The sequence below is a fragment of the Pogoniulus pusillus genome, chromosome 19 (assembly GCF_015220805.1).
Source record: "Pogoniulus pusillus isolate bPogPus1 chromosome 19, bPogPus1.pri, whole genome shotgun sequence".
Taxonomy (NCBI): Eukaryota; Metazoa; Chordata; class Aves; order Piciformes; family Lybiidae; genus Pogoniulus; species Pogoniulus pusillus.
The window spans coordinates 9,378,147-9,395,750 of record NC_087282.1 but is presented as its reverse complement, the minus strand read 5'-3'; the positions used below and the strand labels follow the sequence as shown (position 1 = coordinate 9,395,750).

At 45.3% G+C, this 17,604-nt stretch overlaps 1 protein-coding gene across 6 annotated transcripts in view; it reads left to right on the top strand.

Annotated features, from left to right (window-relative positions):
• The window catches only part of ATP11C (ATPase phospholipid transporting 11C), a 63,288-nt gene that overhangs the window by 28,467 nt on the left and 17,217 nt on the right, over nucleotides 1–17,604 (top strand). For all 6 annotated transcript variants that reach the window (XM_064159177.1, XM_064159174.1, XM_064159178.1 and 3 more), the window contains exons 7-24: nucleotides 1,979–2,082; nucleotides 3,042–3,092; nucleotides 3,868–3,932; nucleotides 4,509–4,590; nucleotides 4,952–5,102; nucleotides 5,911–6,108; nucleotides 7,354–7,515; nucleotides 7,721–7,878; nucleotides 8,790–8,861; nucleotides 9,651–9,724; nucleotides 10,388–10,491; nucleotides 11,036–11,217; nucleotides 11,975–12,238; nucleotides 13,100–13,274; nucleotides 13,955–14,057; nucleotides 15,097–15,242; nucleotides 15,624–15,683; nucleotides 17,263–17,390. In XM_064159177.1, the coding sequence (XP_064015247.1) occupies nucleotides 1,979–2,082; nucleotides 3,042–3,092; nucleotides 3,868–3,932; nucleotides 4,509–4,590; nucleotides 4,952–5,102; nucleotides 5,911–6,108; nucleotides 7,354–7,515; nucleotides 7,721–7,878; nucleotides 8,790–8,861; nucleotides 9,651–9,724; nucleotides 10,388–10,491; nucleotides 11,036–11,217; nucleotides 11,975–12,238; nucleotides 13,100–13,274; nucleotides 13,955–14,057; nucleotides 15,097–15,242; nucleotides 15,624–15,683; nucleotides 17,263–17,390 (2,279 nt within the window). The remainder of the gene's footprint in view (nucleotides 1–1,978; nucleotides 2,083–3,041; nucleotides 3,093–3,867; nucleotides 3,933–4,508; nucleotides 4,591–4,951; nucleotides 5,103–5,910; nucleotides 6,109–7,353; nucleotides 7,516–7,720; nucleotides 7,879–8,789; nucleotides 8,862–9,650; nucleotides 9,725–10,387; nucleotides 10,492–11,035; nucleotides 11,218–11,974; nucleotides 12,239–13,099; nucleotides 13,275–13,954; nucleotides 14,058–15,096; nucleotides 15,243–15,623; nucleotides 15,684–17,262; nucleotides 17,391–17,604) is intronic.

The following is a 17,604-nucleotide window of genomic DNA, read 5'->3' as shown; positions in this document are numbered from 1 at the left end:
GGGAATTTTTCACCAGTGTGAGAATAACATTGCTTCTGGGGTTTTCTTTCCTTTCCCAGAATCAAGCGGTGAAATTTAATACTAAGCTTGCTGAAGAGGAATCTTCTCTCCAGTTTTTCTTTCTTTGTACATCCCCCTCATCTCTAAACTAGAGAAAGAAGCAGCAGCAACAACAAAAAACCCCTTCCATACCTCAGAAGACACCAGCATTTGGTTGCACTTGTGTTTGATAAATATTTATGTAGATACTAGCAACTGCAGTAGTAAAACTGGAAGATGCATTTGAAATGACATGATGCATTCTGGCACACTCTGAAGTCAGGGGGAATGCCACTGTCCATCTGATCTGTGTTGTATGGGCTCTGTGGCATATCTCTTTATGGTTGGCTGCTAATTGGTACTGGGAATCTCATGTGGTAGCTGATGCAGTGCTGGTGCACTGTACTGGTTCCACTGGTGAAGAGGGTTGAAACTTTGAAGTGGCTTGAGTGTAAAAATAGGTAACCACGTTAAATAAGCAATTACTCCTTTGTGTCAGGTGTATTGCATGCATGAGTTGACATAACTACTGCAGTGTCTTGGCTCTTCCTTACTTTTGAAACTCTGAAGTGCAATGCTGAATTTCTGTATCGGGCACTGAGGTGCTGTTTTTTCTGGTTTATGGATTTATGTGACTGGGACCTGTCAGCTGTTTGTTGATGAGATGAAGATGAGTTTGAAAGGGAAGAGGGAATAGAGAAGCAAGTGCTGTTTGGGGAACTAATTCAAACATTAGGAACCAGAGCTTGCTGCAGAAGGAGGTCGAAGGAAGTGCATTTGGGTGCTCACAAAGTCTCATCTGCACGGATATCTGCTGCCTACTTGGTGGAGATTTTTCTGGGGACTGTCAGGTTGAAGTGTGGGAAAGATACCTGGTGAAGTGAAACTGGAGCTGAGCTATAAAAGAGAATCTGTCAGGGCTGTGTTTTTGAAGCACATATCTTCAGTTGCATGTTATCTAAAAGAACATGTGTTTGCTAGATGCACTAAGACTGAGGATGTAAAGATTGTGGAATTGATTAGGAGGCAGCTTTGAAGCATCACTCAGTAGTTGCACAACATCTATGGTCACAGGGAGCAGCAAATGCAAAACTCCACACAAGCTTTGGGTTTGGTACAGGGCACTGCAGGAGCACTTTGTGGTTGAGTTTCACAATGGCTGTGATTTGATTCCAGAGCTGAGTGTGTGTCTGGGCACCTGCTTCCAATAGGAAGAGCCAGGCAGGTTACCAAAACGTCTTGAAGGTGCCTATTTATAATGTCATGACTACAGCATGTGTAACAACAGTTCCTCCCGGGATGTACAAGGAGGGGAAGGCAAATGTGAGGAGTGGAGGAAGCTTTTTAATGAATTTGTTTATGAAGATGGATTAAGGCAGCCCGCCGTGACTTGGAGCTCTGAGTAGCTCCTATAAATAGAGCCTGGAAGGCAGTGAGCAGATCCTTCGTGGGCTTTCCAGTTAATTGTGAGAGATGAACCCTCTCAGCAGCAGCTGCTAAAAATAGATTGGAGTCTGCCAGCACGCTGCCTGGTCCCTGGGCACTGGAGCTGGAGTCTAATTACCTTCAAGAGTGGGAGGATGTGTGGTCCCCTAGAGCCCCTTCGCCCCAGGGGCACCTGCAGCCTCCTTATCCCACTCCAGCTGGGGTGGCAGCAGGTCTTCGGGGAGAAACCAAGGAAGATCTGCTTTTGGTGCATGCCTGACTGAGCAGATACCCATCAGCTCCTTCCCCCTGGAGTTTCTCTTCAGCTTGTTGACTTCAATCGTTACCTGAGACACGCTTCAGCCGCTTTGTGGGAGTGGAGTGAGGGCTTCGATGAGCTGCTGGGGGTGACAGGCCTTTGCATGGTGGCGTTTTAAGTAACATGGTATAGAATTTGGAGGTGGGTGGTGTTGCTGGGGGGTTGTGTTGAATTTGCCTGTCCTCCTCTGCCCAGACTCACTATGCGGTACGGGATACCACCGTGCTCTGTACGGATGAAGCCATCGACGCCCTCACCGCCACCATCGAATGTGAACAGCCGCAGCCTGACCTCTACAAGTGAGTCTGCTCCTCCTGCCCTTTCACTGTCTGCTGCCATCTCCCTGCAGACACCAGAGCATCACTGGTTAGGGGATATAATAAATTACAGCTCAGCAAAGCAAAGGGCATTTCCTCTTCATCAAAACAAAAGGTTTCTTGAGGTAGCAATAAGCTGGCAGGCTTCTATATGGAGAAAGAAAGTCAACACCCCAGTTCTTCAGGGCTTGGTTTCTTTGAAGCAAAACTTTCCTGATAGAACATGTGCCATGGTGTAATGAGCTCTTTTTTGTCAGCTCAGCTGTGGTAATTGTCCATGTGCCTGGTTGTAGGCCACTCTACCTCCCAGGTAAAATGCTTTTGGGCTGAATGACTTCCAGATGTAAGCAGTCTTTGTGGTGACATCCTTTGAAAGAGGTTGGCTGGGGTGTGTGGCACTCTAATGAGTATGTGGTGGATGTGTTTCAGCATATCAGGGAGTGACAGGGCTAGGGGGAATGGAGCAAAGCTGGAGATGGGTAGGTTCAGACTGGACGTGAAGAGGAGGTTCTTCACCGTGAGAGTGGTGAGAGCCTGGAATGGGTTGCCCAGGGAGGTGTTTGAGGCCCCATCCCTGGAGGTATTTAAGGCCAGGCTGGATTAAACTCTGGCCAGCCTGATGTAGGCTAGGATGTCCTTGCCCATGGCAGGGAGTTGGAACTAGATGATCCTTGTGGTCCCTTCCAAGCCTGACTGATTCTGTGTGTAGGCATGGCTGGGTATTGCTGCTCCGCTACTGGACAGCAACGGAAAAGACTTCCTCAGCCATGGGAGGTGTATGGCTTCTGCCTGTTCTGAGCATAGCTGCCCCTCTGAAACACTTAGCTCCCAACTGCACTCTTATATGTTTGCTTTCATCTTTTTTCAGGATCTTTATTTTTCACTATGTCTGTATCATGTTAATGTGCTTGTTATAAATGTTTCCCATGTTTTTACTGCAGATTTGTTGGAAGAATTATCATCTACAAAAGCAACCAAGAGCCCATAGCCAGGTGGGTCTAGCAGCCATGTTGCTGGCCTTTCTTAACGAGATTGGGCATCTACATCAAGTTTGAAGGATCTCATTCTTAAGAGGTTCATAGTTAATCTCTTCACTCTTCTGCCATCCTGTAATTTGTCTGAGCCCCTCCTGGGGAAGCAGCCCTAACCTGGTAACGTCCTTGTGATGAGGAAACAACTTTAAAAGGTGGTTGTAAAATACTTTTTTGAGGGAAATCAGAAACTTAATCAGAGTGTTTTGGGGGGAAAGTAAGTAAATAGCTCTTATAAGTCATGAAAACTGGATGGCTGTCACTGGAGCAATGCTGACCACGTTTCATGCTGAAGTGGATCTACTTGGAGCCTAGAAGGAACAGAGTGTGATGGATGGGGTTTTTGAAGAGGAATAAAAGCACGAATGAAAGCAAAATAAGCCATTGGCTTTGATGCTGTTGATTGTGCTGGAATGGACAGGTTTTCAACACTTTAAAATCCAGGTTTTGTATAAATATTGGAATATACTAGATCTGAACATTTTTCATTTACTCTTCCAAAGCCTTGCTATTAATCCCTCATTAAATGTGGAACTCTGAGCACCAGGAGCAGCCTGTGTGGGATGAAGTAGAAGTATGTAAAGAGAAAACCAAACTCAAACAATGCCCATTTCAATACACAAGTAATCAGACTTACAGAACATCTGTTTAGCTTTATAAGCTATTTCTGGGTCTAAATGATAAAGCAGTTGGAATGTTGTTAGAGTGATGTGATGATGTCACTTTTTTCATTTAGGTCTTTGGGTCCTGAAAACCTGTTACTGAAAGGTGCTACCCTCAAAAACACCAAGAAGATTTATGGTGAACATTTTTTTATCATATTTTTAGTTTTCTGGGGTTTTTAGTTTAAGTAGTTCTGATAAATGATGACAAATGTAGGATGTTCATCGCTAAATCTGGAGAGGGAAAATATTTCTGTGCAGCCTGTCTGCCAGGGCTACAGTTATAGTCAGTATGCAAGCTGACAGGGTGAAATGAGGAGATGGTGGTTATAGCTGCAGTGCTGCCAGGCTGTGCAGGTTGTCTTAATACACCTCAGCAAGCTTTTCTTTTTGCCTGAGATGTGAAGTGCAGGGAGTTGTTCCCAAATTCTCTGCTGAAAACCTACACTAGAATAATAGTCCCAGCCACTCGTGCTCAAGGGTGATAGCTGTGGTGGAAGACTGATGTTTTCCCTGACCATATGTGATCTGTAGGCTTCTGCTCAGTGCTCTGGAGTATCTGCACTTACCTTACTGAAGTTTCTGTAGTTGGACAGTCCTTGAGTGATGCTTCTTTCAAGTTTCATGTAAATGCTAATGCCCCTTATAGTTAACTGCAAGCTGGGTCCCTCTGGGATTGCCAGTCCCTCATGAGCTCTGCTTTAATACCCTGTAGGAGTTGCAGTCTATACTGGAATGGAAACAAAAATGGCTTTGAACTACCAAGGGAAATCTCAGAAGCGGTCTGCTGTAGAAAAGTGAGTATTTCTAGTGGGCAGAAAATCCATAACAGCCATTGGGGTTATTTTCCTGGAGGACTTTTGCAGAAATTATCCCCTAATCTGCTGCCTTTTGTTACAGATGCTCTCTGATTGCACAGAAAAGCTGTGTATTTGAGAACCTCTTTCAAGAACCTACATTACTTTTCTTGATTTACAAAACCAAAACAACAGAACAAAAACGTTAAAATGCCTAAACTGAGCCTAAATATCAGTGCTGTCAAAAGCACTTGTTCTGCAATTCCCTACTTAAAAGCGAGGAAGTCTTGTTCCTGTTATTTGCCTGACTTTCCAGATAGAGGTAGCTGGAAGAATTTACAAAAGAAACTTTGTTTTCCAGATCTATCAATGCTTTCTTGATAGTCTACCTGTGCATCCTGCTGAGCAAGGCTACTGTGTGCACCACTCTGAAGTATGTCTGGCAGAGTAATCCATTTAATGATGAGCCTTGGTACAATGAAAAGACTAAAAAAGAGAGAGACACGTTCAAGGTAAGTGGGATTTGTATTTTGGCACCACCTCTTCAGCGTTTTTTATTCTGAATGGTTTTGTTTCATCTGATGATGTCTGCTGCCAGCCCTGCTTACATGCTGAAGGCATTGTTCCCTTCAACCTCTTCTGCCTTTAGTGTCCTTCCTGCTTCTCTCATGCTTGTCCAGGGTTGTGCTTGCATGGAGCAAGGCACAGCATAAATACTGTGTGTTACAGAAATGCAGCAGCTGATTCAACCTGGATCCTTATCTGAACTCAGGCTATCTTTGAGCTTTGCGTAGCTAAACTGAAATTGAGGCCACGTCAACCAGCTTCTTAATTCACTAAGACATGGGCAGTCAAGCCTAAAAAAGTTGAGTGTAAGTGTGTAGAACTTGGCTGTTTGATGGGTTATTGAGTAGCACTTGCAGGGTCTTCACTGCACCAGTTGTGCCCTCTCCACAGCCTGACTGGTCTCAAGCCTTTTGCTCCCTGTTTCTAGTCAGAGGCCAGAATGAGCCTCTACCAATGTATTTTTAGAGGAACACACTTGAGTAAAACATCATTTTTGCCACTGTGAAGCAGTAAGCATACTCTGGTGCTATACCCTCATAGGTCTGTAGAAGACAGTGAGGAGTTCTGCATGAAAGGAAAATGGAATTTGTCCCTGCATCTTAGCTGTATTCATTTTCAGGTTGTTTTTTTTTTCTTTATTGAATGAATGTTAAAAGCAAAGCTGCCAAAAACCCTGGAGGTGTTGCTGTAAGCTACTTCTGAGTTTTACCTGGCAGGCACAGACTGCATCATCTTCTCCTCTTTCCACTGCAGGTCTTGCGGATGTTCACAGACTTCTTGTCCTTTATGGTCCTCTTCAATTTCATTATCCCAGTCTCTATGTACGTCACAGTAGAGATGCAGAAGTTCTTGGGCTCTTTCTTCATCTCTTGGGACAAGGAGATGTATGATGAAGAAATAAAAGAGGGAGCATTGGTGAACACCTCGGACCTGAACGAAGAGCTTGGGCAGGTCAGGTTGCGCTCTGTTTGGATGGCAATGTCCTCCCTGATAGGAACCCTTGTTGTGACAGTCCCTCGTGGTCCCCTCAGGGCAGAGCTTCAGCTGGTCTGGTGGCACTTTCCATTTAATGTGATTCTCCTCTCTCTGTGAAAGGGATAAGGTTATAAATAGTGCATGAAAGAGCAGGATCTGGGTCATGCCAATTGTTTCCATATTGGGGAATATCAGGCGCAGCTCTCCGCGTGTCAGGGTGGTTTGTTTGCACTGCTCCAATTAAAAATGAGCAATCCTTTGTCTCTTCAAGGATTAATAAGAATGTCTGCCCAGTCATCTCTCTGGGCACATGCAGCCACAGTGCAGGCTTCCCTTTCTTCTCAGAGAGACTGAGCAGAGGATATGGATAATGCTTCCTGCTTATATTTTGCTTCTAAAGAAAATAAAAATGCACTTGGAGTAGCAAATCCCTAATTTAAATACAAGCCCAAGATGATAATCCCTCAAAGGAGGCAGCAGCTGTATAAGCACTAGGAGCAAAGGGCCCAGCAAAGAGGATGAGGGGAAAACAAGGAACCTGGAAATTGAATTTTTTAAGTGTTTGGGACTTGCCTCCAGCCACCAGTGCAAAGGGCTGAAAAAATGAAGGAGCTGCTCCTTGGAGCAAAGTAACAGAACTGTGCAGTCTTGTAAGCCCTGTGGGGCATTTGCATATTTTGGGAGGGGGCAAATTAGGATAGAATCACTTTGGTTGGAAGAGACCTTTTAAGACCATGAAGTCCAACTGTTAACCCATGTCCCCCAGCATTACATCTCTATGGCTTTTAAATACCTCCAGCGAGAGTGACTCCCACCACTGCCCTGGTTAGCCTGTTCCAGGACTTGATAATGCTTTCTGCAAAGAAATGTTTTCCTCTTACGCAACCTAAACCTCCCCAGCACAGTTTGAGGCTGTTCCTGCTAGGGACAAGGGCACAGCCCTCACCTCATTCCAAACTCCTCTTAAGGAGTTATAGAGAGCCAGAAGGTCTCCTTATAGCCTCCTCTTCCTCAGACTAAACCCCCCTGGTTCCCTCAGGCTCTTCTCACCAGCCCTGTTCTTCAGACCCTTCACCAGCTTTGTTGTCCTTCTTTGGACTCAATCCAGCATCTCACTCTCCTTCTTTGGTCCAAAATTGAGCCCAGTATCTGAGATGCAGCCTCCCCAGTGCTGAGTCCAGCCTCAGAGTGCAGCAAGGCAGCCTGGCTGTGTGCTTCTAGGTAGAGTACATCTTCACGGACAAAACTGGGACCCTGACAGAGAACAGCATGGAGTTCATCGAGTGCTGCATAGATGGGCACAAGTACAAAGACTGCATTTCAGAGGTGGATGGCTTCTCTCAGGCTGATGGACCCCTAAAGTACTATGGCAAAGCAGAAAAGGTAAGAAAATCTGGACTTTGATAACTGTTAGGGTTTTTGGGGATGATTCTTGCCTGGCTAAATACAGCAGAGTCTAGGAGGAGCGTGTTGGGTTTTTTAGTTTTAAAATGCATGGGCACAAAAAATCACAACTTGGCATTGCCAGGTGGGCTCAGTGCATGGAATCAAGCTAGTAACCATCTCTCCTTTCTTCCCTCCTCTCTAGAGCCGTGAGGAACTGTTCCTGCGAGCCCTCTGCCTGTGCCACACTGTGCAGATCAAGGAGGCAGACCAGGTGGATGGGCTGATAGGACATCCCGAGCGCAAGTGCAGCTACATCTCCTCTTCCCCAGATGAAATTGCTTTGGTGAAAGGTGCAGAAAAGTAAGAATATGAAGATACTTTTTTAATTGCCTCTCTCTGATGAGGCAGATATATGGGCTAGCTGAAAGTGATAGACTCTCTTCCTCAGTCAAGACTACTGCAGCTTGTTCTGGGCACCATGTTGTGATCTTGGTGCTGGGCCTGACTCCCAGCCCTGGGAAGCCATGTGAGCTTCTTGGTTTAAATGAGCTTTCTGCAAAAGGAGTCCTCTGTGAAGGGTCTTCCCTGAGCAGTTTCTAAGGGGGCTGTGCTTTGCATCTACTTCAGAGAGCAGTCCCAAGACACTGTTGTGCCTGGCTGGGGCAGAGGCTCCTTTGCCAGAGTCCCCATGGCCATATGTTTCAATCTCCAAGAAATGGAGACCTGTTACTGTGTTCCTGTTGCAATCAAATTCCTTCCTTAGCACGCAGCAGCAAGATAATAGAGTGGGTTACTTTTGCCAAACCCACATTTTAGTCTTGCTGAAGGTGCTCAAAGTCAGGTTAGATGGGACTTTGAGCAACCTGGCTTAGTGGAAAATAACCCTGCCCTTGGCAAGGTGATCTTCAAGATTGCCTCCAACCCAAACTATTCTATACCATTACCTGCCCCATGGTTTTCCATGGGGGCTGTTGCAGCTCTGTGTGCTTGCACATGGTTTGTATATCTGCTGGAGACTCAAGGGACAGCATCCAGAAGCTTTCAGTGTCTGTGTGCTGCAGCACCCAGTTCTCCAGGTCATGGGAGTGAAGCCAGAACACCACAGTAGGCTCTTCATGGAACAAGCAAACATTCAGCTGAGCTTTTCAGCTTGTGTTTGTGAACTTCTTTTGCTCTCCTGCAGTACAGAAGGTGAAATGAGAACATTGTGAATGTGTGAGATGTGCCAATGGGTGTTTTCAATGTTGTTCTGTCCTTTTGTTTATTGACAGGTATGGTTTCACTTTTCTAGGACTTGAAAATGATTTCATGAAAATAAGAAACCAAAAGAATGAAACTGAAATGTAAGTGCTGCAGGGGCTGCTGAGGAACAGGGCTGCCGGTGCTGCAGCTTGGTGGAGTTTGGTCAGCGTGGCCTTGTGAAAGTTGATCCCTAAGGGCTGTTGGGTCTGTGCTGACTTGTTTGAAACCTTGTCCTTTTCCCAAAGCACAGCAAGGTGCAGACTGGAAAACTTGCATGCAAAATTCTGCTGGTAGTTTTAGTGACATCTAAATTCATATCCCTTAAGTGCCCACAGTCTCTTGTATGTATCCTTCATCCATGCCTGGCTGTACAGTTGGCTCCTGGGGTTCATGGAGTGGTTGCTGATCTTATGTACAGTTACTAGGTCTCACTGCAGGGTACTGTAAGCCTAAACTGCATGATATGGCTTCCTCCCCTTGTAACTTTTTTCCCCTTCTGAGATAAAAATAATTGGATTTTGCCCTGTGCTCACAGCAGCACTCCTGTAAACTTGCCCTCACAAGCAAGTTTCACTTCTTGCTTCCCTTATGGTGAAACTCCTTATTTAAAACCCAGAGCTGCTTCTGCTGTCTCTGCCACGAGGTGCCCTGCTGGCTGCTGAGCTTCTGCCCAGCCTTGGGGCTCACTATGCTGGTAGGCACTCACACCCATAGCCCTGTGCTCAAAGCAGCACTGAGGTGGCTTTTTCACTTCATTTTCTTGTGCAGCAGCTGTGAAGAGTACACTGCCCAGTGGGTGCTGCAGCTTGTATTGATTTCTGTGTCCTGTTAGTGATTTTCTGTCTTAAATAGTTACTTTTCTCTTAGTGATATTAAGCTCCCTTTTTTAGGTACCAGCTTCTCCACGTGTTGAACTTCGATCCTGTCCGTCGCCGTATGAGTGTCATTGTGAGAACAACCACAGGTACAGATAAAATTCATTTCTGGGCTTCCATACCCATGTGCACAAATATAAAACACATCTCCTTTATTCCTGTAGCCCAGAAGAGCTAAGCTCTTAGGTTTCCTAAGCTAGGTTCATTAAACCCTGTTCTGGGTCTGGCTGGCATGGAGTTAATTTTCTCTGTAGCAGCCCTTTGGTACCAGCAGCAGATAAGAGGATGGGACAGGGATTAGGACAGAGACCCATAGAGAACTTGCTGCTTGCTTTGTTCTGGCCTGGAGATAGAAGTACAGGGGAGATGTGAGATCTTCCCCTCAGCAGAATGGGTTTTCATGGGGACAGCAGAGAAACTCAGAAGTCACCATCCTTGTAAAGTATCAGTCCCATAAGATGAGAATCTGGCTTTACCCTCCCTGAAATAGTTGCCAAGTCATCTAAGTAGGAAAAAACCAAACTGCTTTGTCTAGCCTGTTGCAGAAATCATGCTCAGAGGCAGGTGGGGACATCCAGTGTCCTAGCTTGAGGTAAAACAAGGTTTTGCACAGTTTAGTGTAAGGCTGCTTCTGATAGGCAGCCAGTCTTCGTGCAATTTCATCTGTAGTCCCACCACATTTCCTCCCTCTACATCATTTAAGTCTTTCTGCAGCTTGTGATTGCTATAAACTATTTATAATTTGCTTTTAGGGAAGTTGCTTCTCTTCTGTAAAGGAGCAGACTCCTCTATTTTTCCAAGGGTGCAGCAAGAAGAAATCCAGCAAACAAAAGTCCATGTGGACCGAAACGCTATGGTGAGCATGCAGATGGAATTTGGCTGTCTCCTGGTGTTAGAGAGATATATTCCATAAATAGAGATGTGACCTTGCTTTGGAGGGAAGTGTTGAAAAGCTGAGCATCACTTCAGATTATTTTGAAGCCAGGTTTCTTTGGCTTCCACCTTTTATTCTACTTTTGATATACTTACGTGATCTCTGTCACAGTTGTCCCAGCATCTCTTAAGCGAGTTAAGAATAGAAATAACAGCAGACTGTTTTCTGTGGTGGGAGATGTGCCTGGTGCCAGTTTTGGCTGGATGCATGCTCTCAGTTCCTGCCCTTAGTTGCTCTCTGCCATATTACACTCACACATAACCATGGTTACCCCGCTGGGAAGAAGTTACCGGATCAACGCAGAGAAATTAGGCTTTTGGCTCAAGCCATTAAGTGGTCGTTGCCAACGGGGTCAATACTGACAGAAAGCACTGACAGTGGAGAAAAGCAGTAACCCTGAAGTGAGGAGCTGTAGAAAAAGCAGGTTTGGGACACATGCCCAGTTTTTTCCTTTTTCTCTTGCTAGGATGGCTACCGGACGCTCTGCGTGGCATTCAAAGAGCTGACTCAGAAGGAGTACGACAAAATTGACAGGCAGCTTAACGAAGCTAAGATGGCTCTGCAGGACAGGGAGGAGAAGATGGCAAAGGTTTTTGAAGACACAGAAGCAGACATGCACTTGATTGGGGCTACTGCTGTGGAAGACAGGTAAAGAGATGACTACCAACAGGAACCCTGCTGTACCTGTGGCTTCCCCCTAATGCTGCGTCATGACCCTGACTTTGCTGTGGTGGAACCGAGCAGTCAGGCAGGTGCTGGAAGTGTCCGGAGCCATTAATTAGTCTGTGACACAGCCCATTACACAGTGCCCTAGTTGCTAAAATTGGCTGGTGTAGTAGGAATTAGGATTTGTTAATGAAACTACGGAATTACTCTCACTTGGGAGAGTGAATTAAGCATGCAGCATTAATTTGCACATCAAAACAAATCCAGTTTTGGGTGCAGTACTAGCATGCGGAAATGAAACTCTTGACTCTTGAGGTCTCACCGTGTAAATCAGTCATCTTTTTTGGGGGGCTGGAAAATTGCAATTGCTGACTTCTAATCCTTATTCCTCCGTCTCTGGAGGCATTCAAAACCCACTGAGTGATGTATTCCTGGGTCATCCCCCTCTAGCAGAGATGTTAGTGGTCTTCAAAGTTCTCTTCCAACCCTGAAGGTGTTCAAGAGGAGACTGGCTGAGGCACTTAGTGCCATGGTCTAGTTGACTGGATAGGGCTGGGTGCTAAGTTGGACTGGATGATCTTGGAGGTCTCTTCCAACCTGTTTGATTCTATGACTCTATTCTATAACTCTCCAGCATGGAGAAGATTGACTCCCTTCCCTTGAGCTGGTATTTCCTACCTTCAAATCAAGGATTAAACACGGGTCAGCCTGAGAAGTGATATTCTGCTTCTGCTTGCAGGCTGCAGGAGCAGTCAGCAGAGACAATCGAAGCTCTACATGCAGCTGGCATGAAGGTTTGGGTGCTGACAGGAGACAAGATGGAAACTGCCAAGTCCACCTGCTACGCCTGCAGGCTCTTCCAGACCAGCACCGAGCTGCTGGAGCTGACGGCAAAAACAGTGGGCGAGAGCGAAAGGAAGGAGGATCGGCTCCATGAGCTGCTGATGGAGTACCACAAAAAGCTGATTCAGGATGTTCCCAAAAACCGGGGAGGCCTGAAGAGGTAAGTGAGCAAGACCTGCATTTTAGATGCAGATGCCAAGTTTGTAGAGAACTATCTGGTGGCCTGTGCTAGTTTGAGCCTAGCTGGGATGTTTTGATGAGAAGAATTAGATATAGGCTGTGAAAAAGAAACAGTGGTGATGTCTACTTCACTCATAGGCTTGCTGAGATGTATAAGAACAGGAACATATATATATATATATATAGATAACAGAGTCTCTCTCTGTCTTTGGGGCTGAACATCTCTCTCTAACTTGCTGTCTGTGTGACTAATCCTTCTGCTTCCTAACCCCCCCGCCTGAGCCTCCAAACTCACCTTGAACATAAGGCAAAGTCTGGGGTGAGGTAGAGGGGTGGGAGGAAAGTGGAAAGGTGGTGGGGAGCCCCTCCTGGGGACTCAGGTTTCTGGGAAGGCTGTTGTGTTTCTGTATACTTTTTAACTGGTATGTTCCTGTCTATAGCTGTATATATCGTAACTATGTGCTTGTATATTGTGCTAAGCTGTAAATATAAAGCTTCATTCTTTCAATTTCCAGCTCGGCTGAGTCTAGTCTGGGTGATTTTACTTAAGTGTGGAGGGCAGGTAACACCCAAACCATCACATGGCCCTAAGGACAGGCTGCTGGCAGACAGTGGTTGCCTCCTTCACTTGCTCATTATCTGTGGTGTGGGTTGGTTTTGAACTTCTTTACACAGTTCCCTTAGTGAAGAGTGTGTGTTAAATCCAGGCTTTTTAAGATTATTAAGCCCCCCAAAAAGGGATGAGAAAAAGATTACTTTGAAATCAATTTCTTTTCCACAGAGATGATACAAGTGGCTAGACTGACTTCTTAAAGTCTGATTTTTCTTTCAAATGTTGCAGAAGCTGGACTCTGAGTCAGGAATATGGCCTGATTATAGATGGCTCAACATTGTCATTGATCCTCAACCCTTCTCAGGACTCCAGCTCTAGCAATTACAAAAACATATTCCTACAGATCTGCTTGAAGTGTACTGCAGTCCTCTGCTGCCGGATGGCTCCTCTGCAGAAGGCACAGGTATTCTCAACCCTCTGAAGCAGGTCATTAGATCATGGCATGTACTTTTAATCTATCAGCTGGGTTAGCTGATCATCTTAATCAGCCAGACCTTCTCCAGGCAAGGTATTTATGCTTAGTCTGAGCTACAGAGCATGATGGAAACACACTGATCTTCCAAATCTGAATGGGAAATCTTTGTTTAATATGCTGACAGGAAGGCACAAATCCAAGCCAATTAGAGATAAACAAAACCAGTCCCCTCTTTGTGCTTTTCCCCTTTCCAAATTAGTCAAAGTGGAATCTATGACTTCCCCAGGTCAGCTGATGGTATCCAAGCCAGATAAGCAGTGTGTTGTTTCTGCCTCTCTTCTATGGGGGACAGCCTTTTCCTGTCTCCTGAAATGCTGGAGAAGTCCCATCTTTGGGAGAGCAGGATCAGCCAGAAGGAAAGGGTGGGCTGGGATTTGTTTTTTAAGAGCTGTCCTTCAGCCCTGAAGAGCTGAATCTCACTTTTGGTCTGCCTGTAACATGACATTTTTGTTAGTCTGGATTCTCCAGGTGTTGTTTTGCTGCTTTAGAAGCTTGGTTGCTTGTCCTGGGGCCTCCTGCAAGTGGAGCAGTGTCTGTGTGGGTGTGTCTCTAGAGGCTTTTAACTGAATTTCTGGTTTCTGCTGCTGTCCTCCTTTAAAATCTTTCAGATTGTACGAATGGTGAAGAACACAAAAGGCAGCCCAATAACGCTTTCGATAGGAGACGGTGCAAATGATGTCAGCATGATTTTGGAAGCGCATGTTGGAATAGGTAAGGCTCTTGCTGACACCTCTCTAACACCTAAGACCTGTCTGCAGTTGATGGGGTTTGCTGCTGAGGTGCAGTCAGTATTTCTGATTGCATGTGGCCAAACTGCTCCCATGGATAATTGCAGAAAGGCTGCTCTTGCTTTCTTTGGAGCCAGGGTTTGACTCCAGTTAGATGTTTGGGATCATCATGTGCTATTCTCCTTTTGATAGTACCTCTTTTTATATATTGGTGATAAACTGGAGCTTGTGTTCAAAAACTCCATGGCCAAATTCAAGGTCAGGGATGCTCATTGGTCAGAAAACAGCAAAAGAACAAGTAGCAAACTTCTGGGTGGATACTGCAGTTGTTGGAACCACAATGCAGTGAGAATATTAGACTTTAGGGCTCTCTGGTCACAGCTGCTAAGTAACTCAACACTGGGTACCCACATGTGTTTCTGGAGGTTGATGCTCAGTAATATCTGCCTCTGTGTAACTGACATCAGGCTGGAAACTGCAGGCTGGTGTCAGAGATACAGGAAACACCAAAGAGTTTTTTTAATACCACCAAAAAAATGACACGTCAATGGAGATAAAGGGCAGCCTGTAATGAATGTGGTCCCAGCACAGTTGGTTTAGTTGTGGTTTTGGGGTCAACAAAACTGTCTTTCTTCAGCTCAGCTCTGTGGGAATGTCTTGGGAGGCTGGGTGTCTGCAGTGGAATAACTGGGCTGTGTGAGATACAGGCAAGCCTGGGGGAAAACTAATTCCTTATCTTTCATCAGGTTTGTTTTAGATACTTTTTCACCAGGCTCTTTCATAGGAACTCAGACAGCAACCTAAATATAGCTTCAAAACCCCAGAGGCAGGTCCAAGTGCTGTGGAGCCAAAACCATGCCAAGTCTTGTAACGTGTTAGTGTTCTCCTGGGACATTGAAGAGGGAAGTCCAGCTTTTTGCCTTGCCCCGACTTGCTGAGTGATGTGAACAAACCTAGTGGGTAGCACTGGTGCTGATTCCAGTCCTTTAGGGGCTAACTCCTTGCCACGCTTCTGTCACCAGGTATAAAAGGCAAAGAAGGGCGTCAGGCTTCCAGGAACAGTGACTATGCTGTGCCAAAGTTCAAACATCTAAGGAAATTGCTCCTAGCACATGGGCATTTGTATTATGTGAGAATAGCACACCTTGTACAGTATTTCTTCTATAAGGTAAGGATGTGTGTGCAGCTTCTGTCTTTATGCTTTGGGGGGTGATTGACTACAGGAAAAAAATAGTAAACAGGAAAACCAAAACGTATAAGCTGTTTTCTCTCTTTGCCTCCCCTAGATCAGGCTATGTCTCTGCCATGTGCATGTCAGTTGAAAACTCTGCTTACAGAGCAATGTGATCGTAGCTTTATTCCAGTGTCTTCTGCCCAGGCTAACTGTTCAGTGGATTTGATTTGTATTTTGGTAGAAAACAGTGTCCTAATTTGTCTGGTGTGGTAATATCAGACACTAGTGTCTGGTAACAGGGAAAATAGTTTGGTTTTAGGTTGAGAAGTCAAGCACATCCCTGCTAATCATTCTTTCTTTCTTTCATTTCCCTAGAACCTTTGCTTCATTTTACCACAGTTTTTATACCAGTTCTTCTGTGGATTCTCACAGCAGGTAACTTCCAGTAACATGTCTGTAAAGCCAGGATAAAAAGAAAGTGTCACAGTCAGGCTTGACTTTTGGCCTCCTATCCCTCCATCACCTTGCTTTAGAGGATGGTGGGAACCAAGCTCATTTGGTCTGCACTGTATCTGAAGCACAGTGTTTTGAGATTCTTAACTGAAAAGACAGGAATTGGTTTTCTTTCCTTTCTCATCCACCACCCATAGACTCAGATGGACACCTTCCTAAAGTGAGAGAGAGATTTAGCTGGTTTTCAACACTGCCTGTTCCCCTTTTCTTAAAAGGTTTCAAAGGCTTTCTGATTTTTTTTTTCTCCTCTGCTGTTCTTCCCTGCATGAAAGGGAGGGAAGAACATTTTGAGACACAAAATGAAGAACAGTTTGTTCTTCTATGACAGCCTTTAAAAGACACACAATGAGTGTCATAAGAACCTTGCTTAGGTTGAGTGAGCATCAGAGTGGGGGGATCTGAATGGTGAGTGAATGGGTTCACGCACTTGCAGGCAAGAGCTTTGGTTTTTGGGCTTCTGTGTCAATTCAGGGGCTTTTGGGCTCAAAAGTAATGATGAGGAAACGATAGGAGATAATCCTCTGATTGTCTTGTCAGAAGCAGTTGCTTCTTTCATTTTTAAAAAGCGGTAGTTGCTGTGAAACACTCTTGTCTTTAGAGTCACAGGAGACATCAGGTGTATTAATAGAAACAGCAGCACAAGAGCATCTATAAAAGAGCTGTGATAAGGGATGTTTAATCATATCTTGTTGGAGAATGTGCTGGAGATGAGGCCAGCCACTTACAAAACTTCCCAGCCACGAGAGTGGGAGTCCTGACCAGGCAGCCTGCAGGTGTCTTAGCCCCTGAGTGTTGCAAGGAGCATGATGCCAGTCTGATAAAACTCCTATGTGTGTCTCAGTTCTAGTTTAAACTTCCTAGAGACTCAAATATAGTTAATAGAACCAATAACAATTTATAGGATGCCTTTCCCTCTTTCCCCTTTTTTTTTTTCAAAGAAAAGCAACTAGATGTAGAGAGGAAAAGGTAAAACACACCCCAATAAATTGTCTCACTTTGATTTGGAAGATAAAAGAGAACACTTTAACAATAAATACAAGGTATTTGAGGTAGGGGAGTTACAAAGAAGTATAGGGAAGGGAAAACAAGGTACAAAATATAGATATACAAGCAGATTGGTAATTTTTTTTGTCCACCTTGTGTACTGATGGCCACGTTGTAAAACAAAGAGCAGCAGGAGCAGGAGGATGGTGCTGTCAGGCAGGGAGGCAGGGCAAGAGAGAGAAGAGCCTGAAAGAGAAGTTCCTCTGTTTTCATAAAGGGCTAGACACGAAATGGGAGAGGGCTAAGCACTACACCTGGAGTAAGGCTCCGACCCACCTCCGGGCTGGAGTCAGGAGGACCTGGGGTCAGGGTCTTCCACTCCCCCGGGAAGGTTAACCTTTTACAATGAATCTGTAGGGTGTGTTTGGAGACAAGGACTGGAAAACTGTCATCTGTTCATGGGGAGACTTGTGAAACAGAATTTCTGTCTCATTTTACCCTTTCTTCCTCTTCTAAGCCACTGTATGATGCTGCTTATCTTACCATGTACAACATCTGCTTCACATCTCTACCTATCCTGGCATACAGTCTCCTGGAGCAGCACATCAACATTGACACGCTGACCTCAGATCCTCAGCTCTATATGTAAGTAGCACTGGACTAGGCAAGCCTGTGCCCAACTTGATTGGCCATGGGTTAAGTTTTGTCGGTGGAAGGAACTTCTCTGAGGGTGGAACTTCTCTGAACTCTGGAACAGGCTGCCCAGAGAGGTGGCAGAGTCTCTGTCTTTGGAGGCTTCAGAGGTCCACTTGGATGTGTTTGTATGTGATCTGCTTTAGGTGATCCTGGACTGTCAGGA